Source organism: Lissotriton helveticus, chromosome 6 (assembly GCF_964261635.1).
Source record: "Lissotriton helveticus chromosome 6, aLisHel1.1, whole genome shotgun sequence".
Taxonomy (NCBI): Eukaryota; Metazoa; Chordata; class Amphibia; order Caudata; family Salamandridae; genus Lissotriton; species Lissotriton helveticus.
Genome location: NC_136067.1, coordinates 1,052,194,639 through 1,052,210,237, shown reverse-complemented (window position 1 = coordinate 1,052,210,237; position 15,599 = coordinate 1,052,194,639). Strand labels below are relative to the sequence as shown.

At 48.5% G+C, this 15,599-nt stretch overlaps 1 protein-coding gene across 1 annotated transcript in view; it reads left to right on the top strand.

The window, feature by feature from the left end:
* The window catches only part of SHPRH (SNF2 histone linker PHD RING helicase), an 884,400-nt gene that overhangs the window by 672,790 nt on the left and 196,011 nt on the right, over window positions 1-15,599 (top strand). The window contains exon 25 of the mRNA XM_078648685.1: window positions 2,281-2,469. Within this exon, the coding sequence (XP_078504811.1) occupies window positions 2,281-2,469 (189 nt within the window). The remainder of the gene's footprint in view (window positions 1-2,280; window positions 2,470-15,599) is intronic.

Here is a 15,599-nt window from a genome sequence, read left to right as displayed (position 1 = left end):
AGTTTTTTGTGGGTCGTTAGTTGTTTTTCACTCCTGTCTTAAATCTGAATTACGCTATCCAGGCCAGAGTCTCAAAGTATTTTCTGCAAGTAGTTTTTAGGAGTAAGCACATCTTACTCTGAGAAATTACTGAGTGGGCAAGCTTTGTGAAACATCCTTTGGCGATGTTTATAAGTAATATGTATTTGTGCGTGATAAGTTAACGTTATAGTTAGATGTTAAAGTGAGATAAGAAGTACTGTTTAAAAATTGAAAAACCACTAATATTCGCTAGTTATAGGCTGGGCCATTGGAAATATGCATTTGTGCGTCTGCAGCGCTTTTCACAAAATTATAGATTTGCTGTATAATCCACCATCTGATGCATAATTTGTAGAGTTTACCCCAAAAAATGTTTGTTTCTTGCTCAAATGGTTTAAAAGTTACAAAAAGTGCTCTAACAACTGTTGTTGTGCGGTTTAAGGTCCTTTGCAAAGCTGGACTGGTCACCTCTCTGTTGCTTATTGCTATATTGGGGTATGGAGCTGATACTAATGAGGTACACCCAATGTCCAGACAATGTTGCCAAGTTTAAAAATGATAAAATAATGAAGTAATACTACTACAAAATGTGCCGCATCATTTGCATTTCTTGCCGCATAATTTACTTAACCCTGCTGCATAATTTGGCCCTCTCCTGCCGCATAATTCCAGTGGCCCAGGTTATAAGTTAGTCAAATAGCTTTGACTTGCGCCCCTGTAATGCACTACTTATGACCTCACATATTCTATTACTCATGACATGTTAAATGATACCCACAGGGCAGGCCTCTTACAGCCAGGCCCTACACCCAATTTTCCTCCCAGGGTGGCTAACAGCCTGCTGCAAATTGCTTTCAGCTGTGTGCAGTGGGGGGTTGGCCACAGGGCCTATGCCCAACCCCTAATGAGCAGCCAATTTCCCCACGGGTGAGCCCATTGCTGCCTGGCTCCCCCACAACCCCCGTCTCCCTGTGCCCCTCAGGCGCCTATCCCTTCGCAGGTGGACCCTGGTGGCCAGGCCATACGGCCAACCCAGCGCTGTGCACAAACTTTGGCTAGAGGCCGGCTACAGGGCCTGGCCAACCTCCTGGCAGTTGCGCAAAGTATGGTATTGCCTGAAGGGCTTGACAGTATGGTATTGCCTGAAGGCCCTGGCCTGTGGGCAGGTCTTGCACACAATCCCCCCCAATGAAAGCCACGACCCATGGTCGGCCACCCCCCACCACATTTTCCATATTTATTTTTACTTTTTTTTTCTCATGGTAGACCTGTGATTTCGCTGCTCAAGCGTCATTCGTGGTACCTCAAGACTACACCGACTTTACCTATTGAAGCTTTCATGGTCTTGTGGTACCACAGCTCCAACCGGAGTCTCGCGGTACACAATTGTTTTTCTTTTTTTGCCCCACTGAGTGCTCCAGAAGTGTCACGGGGTCAGTGCAACCCTGCCCAACCCTTTTACATATATTTTTTTACTTTAAGTTCAGGACACGTAGACCGAGCCCCCGTGTCCTGTAATTGCAGCCGCAACACTTTTCTTCATGTTCAAGTCAGCCAATCAGATTACTTGGTCCAGCTGGACCAAATTGTCAGACATGGAAAAAAACTCCCTCAGCCAATCAAATAACTCTAGTTTTTTTTCAATGTTTATTATGGTTCCGCAGAAGTCCTGTGAGACCATCTGCCCAGTTACCCCTTTATGAGCACTTCTCTGACACCTTGGCCGCGGCGCGAATTCCACCGCGGTGCTGGGGGGTGAGCGCAGCACTTCCACGCTCGTGACGGAACCACGTCGTCATGAGCCACGGGTGGCATGTACTCATGACGGCGTGGTTCCGTCACAGCCCCGCCCACTCACTAATTCGCCCACACAGGCGAGGAATCAGTGCCGCGTGGGCGCAGAGTCCTGCGCATGACGGAACCACGCCATCATGAGCACACGGCGCCCGTGGCTCATGACGGCGTGGTTCCGTCATGAGAAGGCAAGGGGTTAAGCAAAAAATTCCTTAAACAGCTGGGTGGATTAACAACATTTAACGCAAAGGATCTATGTGTTATTTATTTTTAATGAAATTGTCTAGCTAGCCTCTCAAGCAGTTATGTATCAAGTAATTATTTACTCATTAAACACCAAAACAGACATTTCAACTAGAAACTATATCAAGAGCTCTCTGACTTTTACCTTGTGCATGAAAACCATTAAAATGTTGTTACCTTTATATAATAACATTCCTTCTCCTTTGCCTTGCGTTTCTCCAGTGGGCCGTATTGACCTGTGGACATTGCTTTTGTAATGAATGTATAGCCATCATGATAGAGCAGTACAGTGTGGGCACACGCAAAAGTGCTATCAAATGCGCCATCTGCCGGCAGACAACATCACACAAGGAGATCTCTTATGTCTTCACGTCAGAGACTTCAAGCGCAGAAGAAGACATTCCTGTTAAGGTAAGCTGCAGACCCTGAAAGCCCGCTACAAATCCCAACGTGACCCCTAATCTCTGGTTTCCTACATGTTTTGGAATGTCTTAAGTAGCAATTTCTTGAAACTATGTGGCTCTGTATGATATTGTGATATCAGCTGTGACAACTGCTAGTAATCCAGCACAATGTTTTCGATAAATGCATCTGTCTTTTATGTGCACTTTACTTGGCAGCATTAATTATCACGTATAATACTTACATTTCAGGGGTGTGGAATTTAATAAAATATCTACTTGTCCATGAGAAAGGTTGGTTCATAAATCTACTTGTCCTGTAAAAATAATTTTTACCAACACTTCAAGGGTGGTGTTTACCATTTTAAATTCCCCATTTGTGAATGATGAAACAAATATTTTTAAAGAGCAGGCAGTGGTCCAGTGGAACACTGCCTGCTCTTAGAAAATAAAATGTAAACGTTTTATTTTATTTTTTGTAACACATCCTGTTTTCCTTTCAGAAAATTGGGCTGTATATATAAAAAAAGAAGGTTTCCTTTATTGAAAAGCAATCGCAGGCATGGTGGTCTGCTGACCCCAGCAGGCTACCTTCCCTGTGATGGCTGCTATTCTCAAAGGGTCACAATCACAAACTGCAACCCACCTCATTAATATTCATGAGGTAGGTTGATTTGCAACCCACTAGGAATCTTTAAATGCAACCAATAGAGTTTCATACTTCTGATAGAGACATCTAGCTGCAGATTCCTTACCTTTGAACTTCCAGACGTCAGGCTGGATTCAGAAACTTTTTCCTAGCAGTACCCCTGCGTGCCGGTAGGTGGTGTCGGTCGACTCCGTGTGCCGGTGTCTTGTTTGCCATCGTCGTGACGTCCTTGTCATTAATATAACCGCCACTCCTGCACGCTGACGTCAGTTCTTTTCTTTCCACGCCAGCCAGCACCAATCCATTGAACAGAGCTACTCCCTGTCATTTTTTGACAGACTGTTTTTGACTTTTGTCGACTTCTTTTGGTGTGTAGGATGTCAAGTAAGAAGACCTCAGGGTTCAAGCCATGCAGCACCTGTCACTGCGTCATGTCGGTCACGGACCCCGAATTAGTGTGTGTCTGGTGCCTGGAGCATGACCACGACTTGAAGTCGTGCTCTGACTGCCGGGCCATGGTGCCGAAAGCTTTGAGGGAGCAATCCCTTAAGCTGCTCGCGGCCTGGCGTCTGGCACAGCAGAGGTCATCTCGTCGGTCTCGGTCCCGGTCCAGGTCTCGGTCAAGAGGAAGGTCTGAGCACCGCTCCGGTGAATTGAAGTTCTCTTCGTTGAAGTCGTCAAAGTCAGGTAGGAGGCACCACAAAAACACAAGAAGTAGAAGAGTGCTTTGACTTGACTCCGCCTGACTCACGACGCGGCAGAGGAACCTCCGCATTTGAGGCTCCGCGGAGCGGTTGCCTGGGTCGGCTCCGCGTTTCCGGGAGCGATCCCCACCTGGCACTGCAGGTGCGCCTTCAAGGCACAGCCTCTAATTGGACCCGTCCCGGTTTCCGGACCCGCACCGGTCGCACCTCCTCAGCGACCTTTTTTTTGGTGCTGCGTCCAGCGCCAAGGTCACCGGCATTGCCAGCACCCACTGGCAGTGCCTCCCCGACTCTCATTCCCAATGACAAGGAGCTGGTCAGGCGTCCCACGATGCTGGGACTGATGCTGACAGAGCCGTACAGTTCCATGTCGTTCAACCTGCCCTATTCTGAAGGGTTGGGGTGGATGAAGAGGATTGGGAGGGGGAGCAGGTTCCCTTAGAAATCCAGCACCCACAAGATATGGACTGGTACGCGTAACTGGGTGATGCCAGTGGTTTGGACACATCCCCAGACTCTGGTTTGCTGTCCCCACCTACCCTGGCTATGGAGACAGGTGCATCATTTGCTATGGTGGTGTGTAGGGCTGTGGAGGAGTACCGGCCTCTACTCTCCCAAGTTATTTCAGATTGGAGAGATGCAGCAAATTTCGCCATCAGATGTGACTTGGACACAACACAGTCGCTGGGAAGAGCAATTTCCATGACGGTGGCCGTACGTCGCCACGCCTGGCTGAGAACATCTGTTTTTTCGGGGATGTCCAACCTAACCTCATGGACATGCCCTTCGATTGCTCTAGTCTCTTCAGAGACAAAGCAGATGCTGCCCTTGAGATTTCTAAGTACTTGCAGGCCACGGCCAAGTCCTTGGGCCTCATCACAACTTCCGGCCCACATCTGCTTTTTGCTCCTTTCGTGGCTACGGAAGGGGCTACCAACCGCGCCAACCCTATTCTGACTAGAAGGCCTGCAAGTTCAGCAGCCTCTGTGGGGCCGTGGATGCGATTCACCCCTACCCCCGGGTTGGGAGGCCTGGAGTCGATCCCCTCCACCACAAAACCTTCCTAGTGCGGTACCCCAAGAACATTCATGGCCAGTCTGCCTCAGAGTATGCCATCATCTCCACCACTGGCGGAACATCACATCGGGCAAGTGGGTGTTGCACATAGTCCGAAAGGGCTACTCTCTCTCCTTCGAGTCTCTCCATCTATGCCTCCAGTGTACGATCGGCTGACAGAGGTTCACCTTGCTCTGCTCCGCGAGGTAAACACGCCTATCTGGCCAAGGGAACTATAGAGAGGATTTCCAGCCCAGAAATAGGCTGTGGTTATTATCCCAGCTATTTTCTAGTCCGAAAGAAGGACAGAGGCCTTCATACTATCCTGGACCTCAGAGCCCTCAACTACTTCCTCAAAAAGGAGAAGTTCAGGATGCTCACCCTAGCTTAGGTCATGTCTGCCCTGGACCTGCGAGACTGGATGGTAGCGCTGGACTTGCAGGATGCCTATTTTCATATCACCGTCCTGCCTGCCCATTGTCACTACCTGCGGTTTACGGTGGGCCACTGGCACTTTTGATTTGCTGTGCTTCCCTTAAGCCTCACCAGCGCCCCTCAGGTGTTCACAAAGGTGATGGCAGTGGTCGCAGCCCATCTGCGGAGATCGGGGGTTCCAGTCTTCCCCTATCACGAAGACTGTTTGTTGAAGGTGGACTCATCCCAAACAGTTGTCTCCCACCTTCAGACTGCTGCGAACCTCATGCATTTGCTAGTGTTCACTATCAATGTGCCAAAGTCACATGTGACACCCGCTCAGAAGCTCCCTTTCATTATGGCGGTTCTGGACACGGTGCAGTTTTGGGCTTATCCTCCCAAATGGTGAGTCCAGGATATTCAGGCTATGAGACCGATGTTTCATCCTCCATCCTGGATTTCGGTGAGGACTCTGAGACTATTGGGCCTCATGGCCTCCTGCATCCTGCTGGCGAACCATGCACAGTGGCCCATGCGGGCTCTTCAGTGGGACCAAAAGTTTCAATGGACACAGCATTGAGGAAATCTCACCAACCTGGTTCAGATTTCAGAGGGCACTGTGAAAGACCTGCAGTGGTTGGATCAAGGGCAGATCCCTCCCTTCCCCACCCAGATCTCACTGTAGTGACAGATGCGTCCCTTTTGGTATGGGGAGATCAGAGGACTCTGGTCTCCGGCAGACGCCTGGCTCCATATCATCCTGTTGCAGCTTCTGGGCGATCCGACTGGCACTGAAAGCCTTTTTACCGCCCATAAAGGGTAGTCTGATACATGTGTTCACGGACAGCACTACTGCCATGTGGTACTGCAACACCCAGGGCGGAATGGGGTCGTGGACTCTGTCATGAGGCCCTGCATCTCTGGACTTGATTGGAACAACAGGATATTTCCCTGATGGTTTAACGGGAAACAACCATTACAACGCAACTTTGACAACGAACTACCATTACAACGAAACTTTTACAACGCAAAAACTTTTACAACGCATACCCTTACAACGCAGGATTTTACAACGCAAGTACCTTTACAACGCATACCATTACAACGTAAGTATTGGTAAGTATATAAATATTTTTTAAATATTATATGTTTGGGTTTTTGGGTAAAGGGGTATTTTTAGGGTTCAGGGTGAGTTTTCAGTTTTTGGGTAAAGGGGTATTTTTAGGGTTCAGGGTCAGTTTTCAGTTTTTGGGTAAAGGGGTATTTTTAGGGTTCAGGGTCAGTTTTCAGTTTTTGGGTAAAGGGGTATTTTTAGGGTTCAGGGTCAGTTTTCAGTTTTTGGGTAAAGGGGTATTTTTAGGGTTCAGGGTCAGTTTTCAGTTTTTGGGTAAAGGGGTATTTTTAGGGTTCAAGGTCAGTTTTCAGTTTTTGGGTAAAGGGGTATTTTTAGGGTTCAGGGTCAGTTTTCAGTTTTTGGGTAAAGGGGTATTTTTAGGGTTCAGGGTCAGTTTTTAGTTTTTGGGTAAAGGGGTATTTTTAGGGTTCAGGGTCAGTTTTCAGTTTTTGGGTAAAGGGGTATTTTTAGGGTTCAGGGTCAGTTTTCAGTTTTTGGGTAAAGTGGTATTTTTAGGGTTCAGGGTCAGTTTTGGGTTTTTGGGTAAAGGGGTATTTTTAGGGTTCAGGGTAAGTTTTGGGTTTTTGGGTAAAGGGGTATTTTTAGGGTTCAGGGTTAGTTTTGGGTTTTTGGGTAAAGGGGTATTTTTAGGGTTCAGGGACAGTTTTGGGTTTTTGGGGTACAGGGTTAATTTGTAAAAATAAAATAAAATTATATTTAAATTAAATTAATTAAATGTAATTAAATAAAAATTAATTATATTTTAATAATTTAAATTAAAAAAAAATATTTTTAGGGTTCAGGGTCAGTTTTGGGTTTTTGGAGTACAGGATTAATTTGTAAAAATGAATTAAAATTATATTTAAATTAAATTAATTAAATAAAATTAAATACAATTTAATTATATTTTAATAATTTACAATAAATTATATTAAAAAAAATATTATATACTTACCAATATTTACGTTGTAATGGTATGCGTTGTAAAGGTACTTGCGTTGTAAAATCTTGCGTTGTAATGGTATGCGTTGTAAACGTTTTTGCGTTGTAAAAAATTCGTTGTAATGGTAGTCGTTGTAAAAGTATGCGTTGTAACGTCATACATCCGGTTTAACACCTTGCCTGTTCTCTGAATGCCAGGGTGGACAAACTCAGCTGTCGGTGCCTAGTCGATCACGAATGGCGTCTCCATCCGGAGGTAACGCAATGTCTCTTTCAGCAGTGGGGAGTGCCTTGATTAGATCTGTTCGCCTCCAAAGAGAACGCACAATGTTAACAGTTTTGCGTGTTGGAGTTTCCAAGGTGGCGCTCGCTCGACGATGCTTTTCGTTGCGAGTGCAGCTTCGGCCTCCTGTACACCTTTACGCCTGTACCATTTCTGCCCAGAGTGCTCAAGAAGATCATGCGCGACTGGGCTCAAGTCATTCTTGTAGCTCTAGGCACGAAGAGTCTGGTACCCCGACCTTCTGAACATGGTTATCGATCCTCCTATCAGATTGCCCCTTAGGGAGGATCTTCTGTCTCAGCAGCAGGTGAAGGTTCTTTACCCAAACCTGTCCAGTCTGTACCTCCTTGCATGGAGCTTGAGCGGCAGCAGTTGATAGCTTTCGACCTTCCGCCCGAAGTCTGTGATGTTATCTTGGCAGCCATGCTTCCCTCCACTAAACCAGTATACGCCTGTAGATGGAACAAATTTGATGCATGGTGCACAGCAAAGACTGTTGATCTCCTTTCTGCTCTTCTTTCAGAGGTTCTCTTGTATATAATTTTTTGGCCGGGTACGGATCTGCCTTGAGCACTCTTAAACGATATGTTGCAGCCATCTCTGCTTTTCTTTAGCTGCCAGATCAGCCTTCTTCATTCAAATCTCATATTGTTAACAGATTCTTTAAGTGCCTTACTCATCTGTTCCCTCCATCTCCTTTTGAAATGTCCCAAAGGGACTTAAATCTGGTTCTCACCTTACATATGTGTGCTCCCTTTGAGCTCTTCATAACTGTCCCCTCAGGTTGCTGACTCTCAAAACTGCCTTTCTTGTTGCCATCACCTCTGCTCGTAGACTGAGCGAGCTTCAGACTTTATCTAAGCCCTGTTTTTTATCTGTCTATCTGGAGTGGTGCTTCGGACCAACCCTTCATTCCTTCCTAAGGTCATCACGCCGTTTCATGTGGGACAATCTGTCACTCTGCCCACCTTTTATCCACCCCTGTATCACTCCTAGGAAGTGGAAAGACTCCACCTTCTGAACCCAAAATGTGCATTGTCTTTTTATCTTGATCGCACAAAAGACTTCCGGGTGGATGATCAACTCTTCATTGGCTAGGTGGGTGTCCAGAAAGGTTGGGCTGTTCAAAAACAGACCATCTCCCATTGGGTTGTCCTTTGCATCAAAATATGCTGTGCTTAGGCGAAAAAGGACCCCTCTTTGGGGTTGCATGCTCATTCCACTAGAGCAACGGCGGCAACCATGGCATTAGCTTGTGGAGTTCCAGTCCTTGACATCTGTCAGGCAATAACGTGGGCACCCCTGCACACGTTTACCAGACACTACTGCCTGAATAGCCAAGTCCAGAGTGATGGGTACTTTGCCCGTTTGGTCCTCCAGGACTTTCTGGTTTGATCTTGGTTTGCAGTCGCTCCTCTGGGGATGTTATTGCAGGCGTACCTATTCTAAGGTAAGAAATCTACAACTAACTGTCTCTATCAGATGAACGCTGTATCTGGTAGAGACACATGTTAATTGTAGATTCCTTATCAACCCACCCATCCTCCCCGCTCTCTGAAGTGATTTCTAGGGATAGGGACTCTCTTAAAGGGCCCTAGTTTATGGCTCTGTGCTTCTGGTGTGGGAAGTCGTGTTAAGAAATGACATCAGCATGCATGGGCGGCGTCTATTGCTGACGACGGATGTAAAGCCGACTGCCGCTACCTAATGACGCGCAGGGGTACTTCTGAAGAAAACAATCTCTGAATCCTGTGTGACGCCTGGGGGACATTTTAAGGTTAGGAATCTACAACTTACATGTATCTACCAGATACATTTTAACCGAAGGTAAGTAACTTTTTCTTCCTGAGTGGAGGAACACCACTTCAGACAAATGGGTTTTGAACATAATACAATACGGATATTACATAGAATTAGACAACATACCTCCATGCAAGGGCCCGAGGAGAAAGGTACATCCATAGGAGGAAACATCCCATCTACTCAAGGAAGTAGAGGAAATATTGGCAGAGGATGCTGTAGAATTAGTGCCAAACATTGCAATAAACAAAGGAAACTACTCAACATATTTTTTAATTCCAGAGGTAGATGGGACACTTCGTCCAATTCTAGACTTGCTGTTTTTTTTTTTATAGTTCTTTTTATTGAAATAAAACATCAGCAAGAATCAGGAAACTCAATACAGGGGATAATTCAAAGTTGCATACTATACATCAGGGGGTCACAAAATTAGTTAAGATTTACACCTGAAAAGGAACTTCACAGGGAAGGGGGGCATCTAGTACAGCATTTCTGGATGGTGTGCAAATCTCTCCTCTGTGGCGGTTCCAGGGGCCCCAGACCAGCGACCTCTTCTTGAGAAATCCCCTCGCAAGATAGACCCGTTTTCCCCCGAAACATGCACCAATCCAAATTACTTTCCCGCATGTCTAGGGTGGGTGGTTGCCCCCCCACAGTTGAGCGATGTTTTCTTTAAGCCAACATAAAACCTAGTGTAGTCCATTGCGTCTGAAAAGTGTTTAAGTCAGAGGGTTCCCATATATTTAAGAGGCGCCTCCGGGGACAGGGAGACTCCTAGTACCTTGCTAATTGTGACGTGCACCTTGCGCCAGTAAGAGGTAATGTGCATACACTCCCAGATGGTGTGCATAAAAGTACCTGTGAGGCCGCATTGTCGTCTGACAATCCCATGTGTATCAGTCGGGGTCCCATGATATAAATCCTATGTAGAATCTTAAGCTGGACTAGTCTCAGGCGAGCTGGGATTGCGACCTCCCTGGGGGAAGACACTGCTATCTGCCAATCTTCGTCGTCAAGTTCTATCCCATCCTGCACCCACTTGTCCCTCAACGCCTGAAGGGGATCTACCATATGGTTAATTAGCTTCTTATAAATTACTGAGATTGTCTTTTCGGGAAGTTGACCGTCTAGTATTCTACCTTCTAACGGAGAGGCCTCTGGGGGCTCGGTGTCCCCGGCCAGAGTGGAGAGAAGCGAGTGCCGAACCTGCACACAGCGGAAATACTCTGTATCTGTTAGTTCTGCATCTCCTCGAAGGACTTAACCCTTCCCGTCTTCCACAGATCCCCGACAGTGGAGATTCCAATCAGGTACCACTTGTCAAAACCTTTCGTCTTCCAAAGGTTGCCAAGTCTTTCGGAGTCCCAAAGTGGGGTGGCTAATGTTAGTTTATGCCGCCATCCCAGGGAACCCGTGGCATCATGCCAGATTTGGACTGTGTGCTTCGTTGGTCCTGTTAATGCCTGTTTCTTCAGATGGCAATACAGAGCCCTACTATATTTGCCCCTGGGAGGAGCCACCTATCCATGGCGTAGCCCAGGTCATCCACACGACCGTACGTCCCATGATTGATTGCGGCCAGCTGGGAGGCCCAATAATACTTCTTAATATCCGGGAGACTGATGCCCCCATCATACCAACTGAGTGTTAGTTTATTTAGTGCAATTCGGGGCCTGCCATCCCACAACAGACTTCTCTGAAGGCTCTCAATCTCACAGAAGTAGCTGGCCGGCACCACATCCAAGGTATTTTGAAAGGCGTAAAAAAATCGAGGCAGGGCCATCATTTTGAAGAGGGCCACTCTACCTAGCAGCGAAATAGGAAGTTTCCTCCAGCTGGCAATGTCACTCTTAAGCCTCTGCAGAGGAGGAAGAAAATTCTGCTCATACCTAACTAAGGGATCCAGTGAGATGAAGACTCCCAAATACTTGAACCCTCAGTGTTAACTTGTGTAGGGCAGTTGTATGGGGGGACCGGGGGATCACCTCTCAGAACAAACAGCAAAGACTTCTCCCAATTAATCGAGAGTCCCGTATTTTTCCCAAAGGAGGTCAAGACATTCAAAACAACCATAAGGGACTTACGGGGGGAAGTCAAGTAAAGCAGTATATCATCTGCGTACAATGATATTCGATCCTCCCATCCAGGGGACCATCGCATTCCTCTGATCGAAGGTTTCCAACGTATCCAGGCAGCTAGGGTTTCCAATGCCAAAGAGAAAAGAAGGGGGGACAGCGGGCAACCCTGACGGGTGCCCCGACCAAGTGGAAACGGGGTCGAGACTGTTATTTACTACCACTTGGGCAAGCAGTTCCGAATATAGCAAACGCACCCATCTGGTGAATTCGGGACCGACTCCGCCCACAGATAGGGCCATTCAATTGTATCAAATGCCATTGTTGCATCTAACGACGCGATCATGGCTGGCTTCCGCAAGGTGTGGACTCTATCGATTACCCCGTGTAATCTGCGCAAGTTTAGGGCAGTGTTTCTATGTGGCATGAAGCCAGACTGATCGGGGTGTATTAGGTCGCCAATCACCTTCACCAGACGGTTCGCCAGGAGTTTGGCTAAAAGCTTCGGCTCTGCGTTTAAGAGAGAGATAGGTCTATACGAGGCACATTCCCTTCTAGTCTTTCCTTCCTTGTGGATCGCAACCACTGTAGCTATTCTCGGTTCCCTTGGCAGTATTCCCTTGTCTCTCGATTCTACAAACATCGCTTTCAAATGAGGTGCGAGTATGTCAGGCCTAAGTTTGTAGAGCTCTTTAGGAAGCCCATTGGGGCCCAGTGCCTTTCCAGAATTTAATGATCAGATTGCTTGGGCAATTTCGTTCGTGGTGAGCAGGCTATCCATATAGGCATGATCCTCAGGGGAGAGACAGGGGAGCTTGATGTCACGGAGCAACTTCTGGGAGTCCGCCTCCGAGCGAGGGGAGACCGATCTGTAAACCGTCTGATAATGGTCTGCAAACCTGTCTACTATTTCCTGTGGTTCAGTAAGCAAAGTTCCTCCCCCCGCTTTGATCTCCGGGACTAGACTGCTCCCCTATTCTCTCCTGTCCAGCAATGCAATAAGCCTCCCAGCTTTATCCCCCAAGTCATACAGCCTGCCCTGCTGTTCCCTGCCAAGCGCTCTAGCTACATCTGAGACCAGTGCCTTATAATCGTGTTGCTTCAGGCTCAACAAATGTAGTTTGGCCTGGGATACCCCCAGCTCCAACTCACCCTCCAATCTGCACACTTCAGCCTCCAGCTACACTACCTCCCTCTGCTTCTCCCTTTTGGAGCCCGCTATCAAGGACAGCGCCTGACCCCTTATGATGGTTTTAAACGCCTCCCACAAGGACTGAGAAGAGGACACCAACCCTACATTATTAATGAAGTATTCATCCAGCATTTTAATGAGGTCTTTGCGGATCTTGGGGTTGCACAGATACCAAGGATTTATTGGGGCCACCCTCCCCGAAGTTCCCTGACTTATGACAACACGGACCCACAGCGGAGAGTGATCTGAGATACCTCTGGCCAAGTATCTGACTTCAGCTATGTATGTTGCTTGTGCGGCCAGGACAAGGCAGTAGTCTAGTCTTGAGAGACTGTGGTGAGCCCCAGAGTGAAATGTGTACTGCGTTTGTTCCGGATGGTGTAGCCTCCAACCATCAACTTGTCCGATTGCATCTATGAAGTCTGGTAGCCATCGCGCCACCCTTCCCGTCTCCCGTGGGGGATGTCTGTCTAATATACTAGAGACGACTGCATAAAAGTCACCTCCCAGGATTAAAAGCCCCTCTGGGATGATGAGCAAAACCGCCCCCTAATCAGTGAACGTCGTGCCCTGCAGCCCTGGAGGAACATAGATCGAGAGAAAAGTTATGTGCCGGTCTTCCCACGTGCCCGTGATCCCGGAGTATCTGCCTCTCTCGTCCTCCCAAGTGGAAGTCACAGCTAATGGAAATGTGTTTCGAATCGAAATGCCCACCCCTCTGGACCCAGACGTAAACCCTGAGTGTGCAACCATTCTACATCCCCCTCTATGCATTGCTTTACATGTGTTGCCAACTAGATGTGTCTCCTGAAGCAGGACCACGTCCGGAGTATGTCTTTTAGCATACTAAAGAACGACACTCCACTTGATCTTATCCCCCAACCCGTTCACGTTCTAACTCAAAACGCTAACTTCTCTACCCCCCATCGTCTACCTGGTAAGATTGACAATCCTCCATACTATCTCTGTCCAGCCTGTGTACTACGCTGATGTAAATAACAAACCACCGAATTGGTGAACAAAACACCCCCACCCAACATCCCCCCACCCCGCTGCCCTGCCCTCTGGGCTCCAAACTGCCCATTGAAAATCGCAGAGTGCCTGTCGCCCTAGAAAAGTTCAAAGAAAGAGTAAACTTAGGGGGAACAGGCCGTGAGCTCCATGCCCGCACCCCAAACATAATCAATATCCCGTCCTAACAGCCTTAGAAATGTCAAACTGTAAGCCCACTCGCAGCCCGCTAGTCTTTAACCCCTTCCGTGCGGCCGCGATTCCCCCCGTGTGCGGCAACCGCACGAACAGGGCGGGGCCGTGACGAACCCCAGCCGTCATCAGCACACGAGCACCGTGGAGCGTGACGGCTGGGGTTCGTCACCAGCATGGAAGGGGTTAAAGGCAAACGTCCCCCCCTCCCAACCTCCTCTGACAAGATTACATCCACATGTGCAAACTGGTTGACCCCTAGGTCTCTGCTTCAGGACGGTTGACTGTCCACACTCGCACCAGCACCACAATCCGCAGGGTCACGATTCCCTCGATATTCGATCCATTCCGCCACCGTCTCCGGCTGATCAAAAAACCAAGTTCGTCCCTCCACCTCGACTCGGAGGCGGGCCGGGAATAGCATTGAGTATTTCAAGCCCTTTTCCCTCAGGTCAGGTTTAACCGATAGGAAGGATCTCCTCTGCTTTTGTACTCTCTGTGTGAAGTCTGGGAAAAAGGAGACAGTAGCATTCTCATATTTAAGCGGGGCATTTGCTCTTGAGTTTTGAAGGATCACGTCTCTATCTCGATCGGTCAGGAGCCTGCCCCTCTGATCTCACCGGCACTCCCAGGATGCGTAGGTTGTTGCGGCGGAGGTGGCCTTCATAGTCATACTCATCGAGTTTGAGGTCAGCTGAGTGACGGGAGTCCTGAAGTTGTCGGACCTCGCTTTGTAATTGTGTAACGTCCTCCACCAGGCTAGCAGCTGTTATCTCTACCTGCTTCACCTTCTCATTTACCTTTCCCATGTCGGCCCGAATGAGGTTAATGTCTATGGCCATGGAGTCCATTTTATTTCCATCACATCCTTCAGGGAAAGTTCCTGCTCCTCCTTGCAGGGGCCCCCCTTTGCCGCCTCCTCGGACAGCCTACCCCATCTGCGCCTCCTTAGTAATCGTGTAGCGGTCCAGCTTGTTAGTCTGGACCGGCTTTGACCCCCTGGTTCCCGCTCCTTTGACGCGATCCATCGTTGTAGCCTGAGCCAAAGCAGACCTCAGTCTAGTTCAAAGAGTTCAGAGGTGCCACAGGGTAATCCCACCTACTACACAGATTCCGGTTTAGGGCTGGAGTCTCAGTAGAACCCATGGTCTGGTGCACTCCACTGCGGGAGTGGGGAAGTATTACGGATCGGCAGTAGAGGTGATTACAGCTCGGGACGCCTCTCCTTCAGCCCCCCTTACCGTGCCACAGTCCAGGGGCGGCTCCTCTTCTCATCGTCTACCTCCTCTGGCGCGGGGTAGCCACCCTCGTCACGCGCCCTGCTGATCCTTTCCCTGGATGACTGCGGGCAGGATGAAATGTAGGGATACTAAGGTGTCTTCGATGCCCCACTGCAGAAGAGCTGGTCGCCCCGGGCCCACGCCTAGCAGGGAGCAGCCACCGCAGGTCGTCGGTTTTGGTTCCCCTCGGGCTGCAGCACCCAAGGGGCCAACAGGGCCTGTGATGGCTGGGCCGTCCACAGGGCGGTCCATTATGTTATCTATGTCTCGCTGCAGGCCACGTCATCGACGAGTGGTGCCGCCAACAGGGTCGTGTTGTACCAGTCCAGGAACAACTGATCCTCGCTTCCCCCCTTTGTAGAAACACAGGCTGTTCCGGGGATTGCTGCCAGTCCCCGGCCACTGGGTATGCAGGCCGCACAGATCAG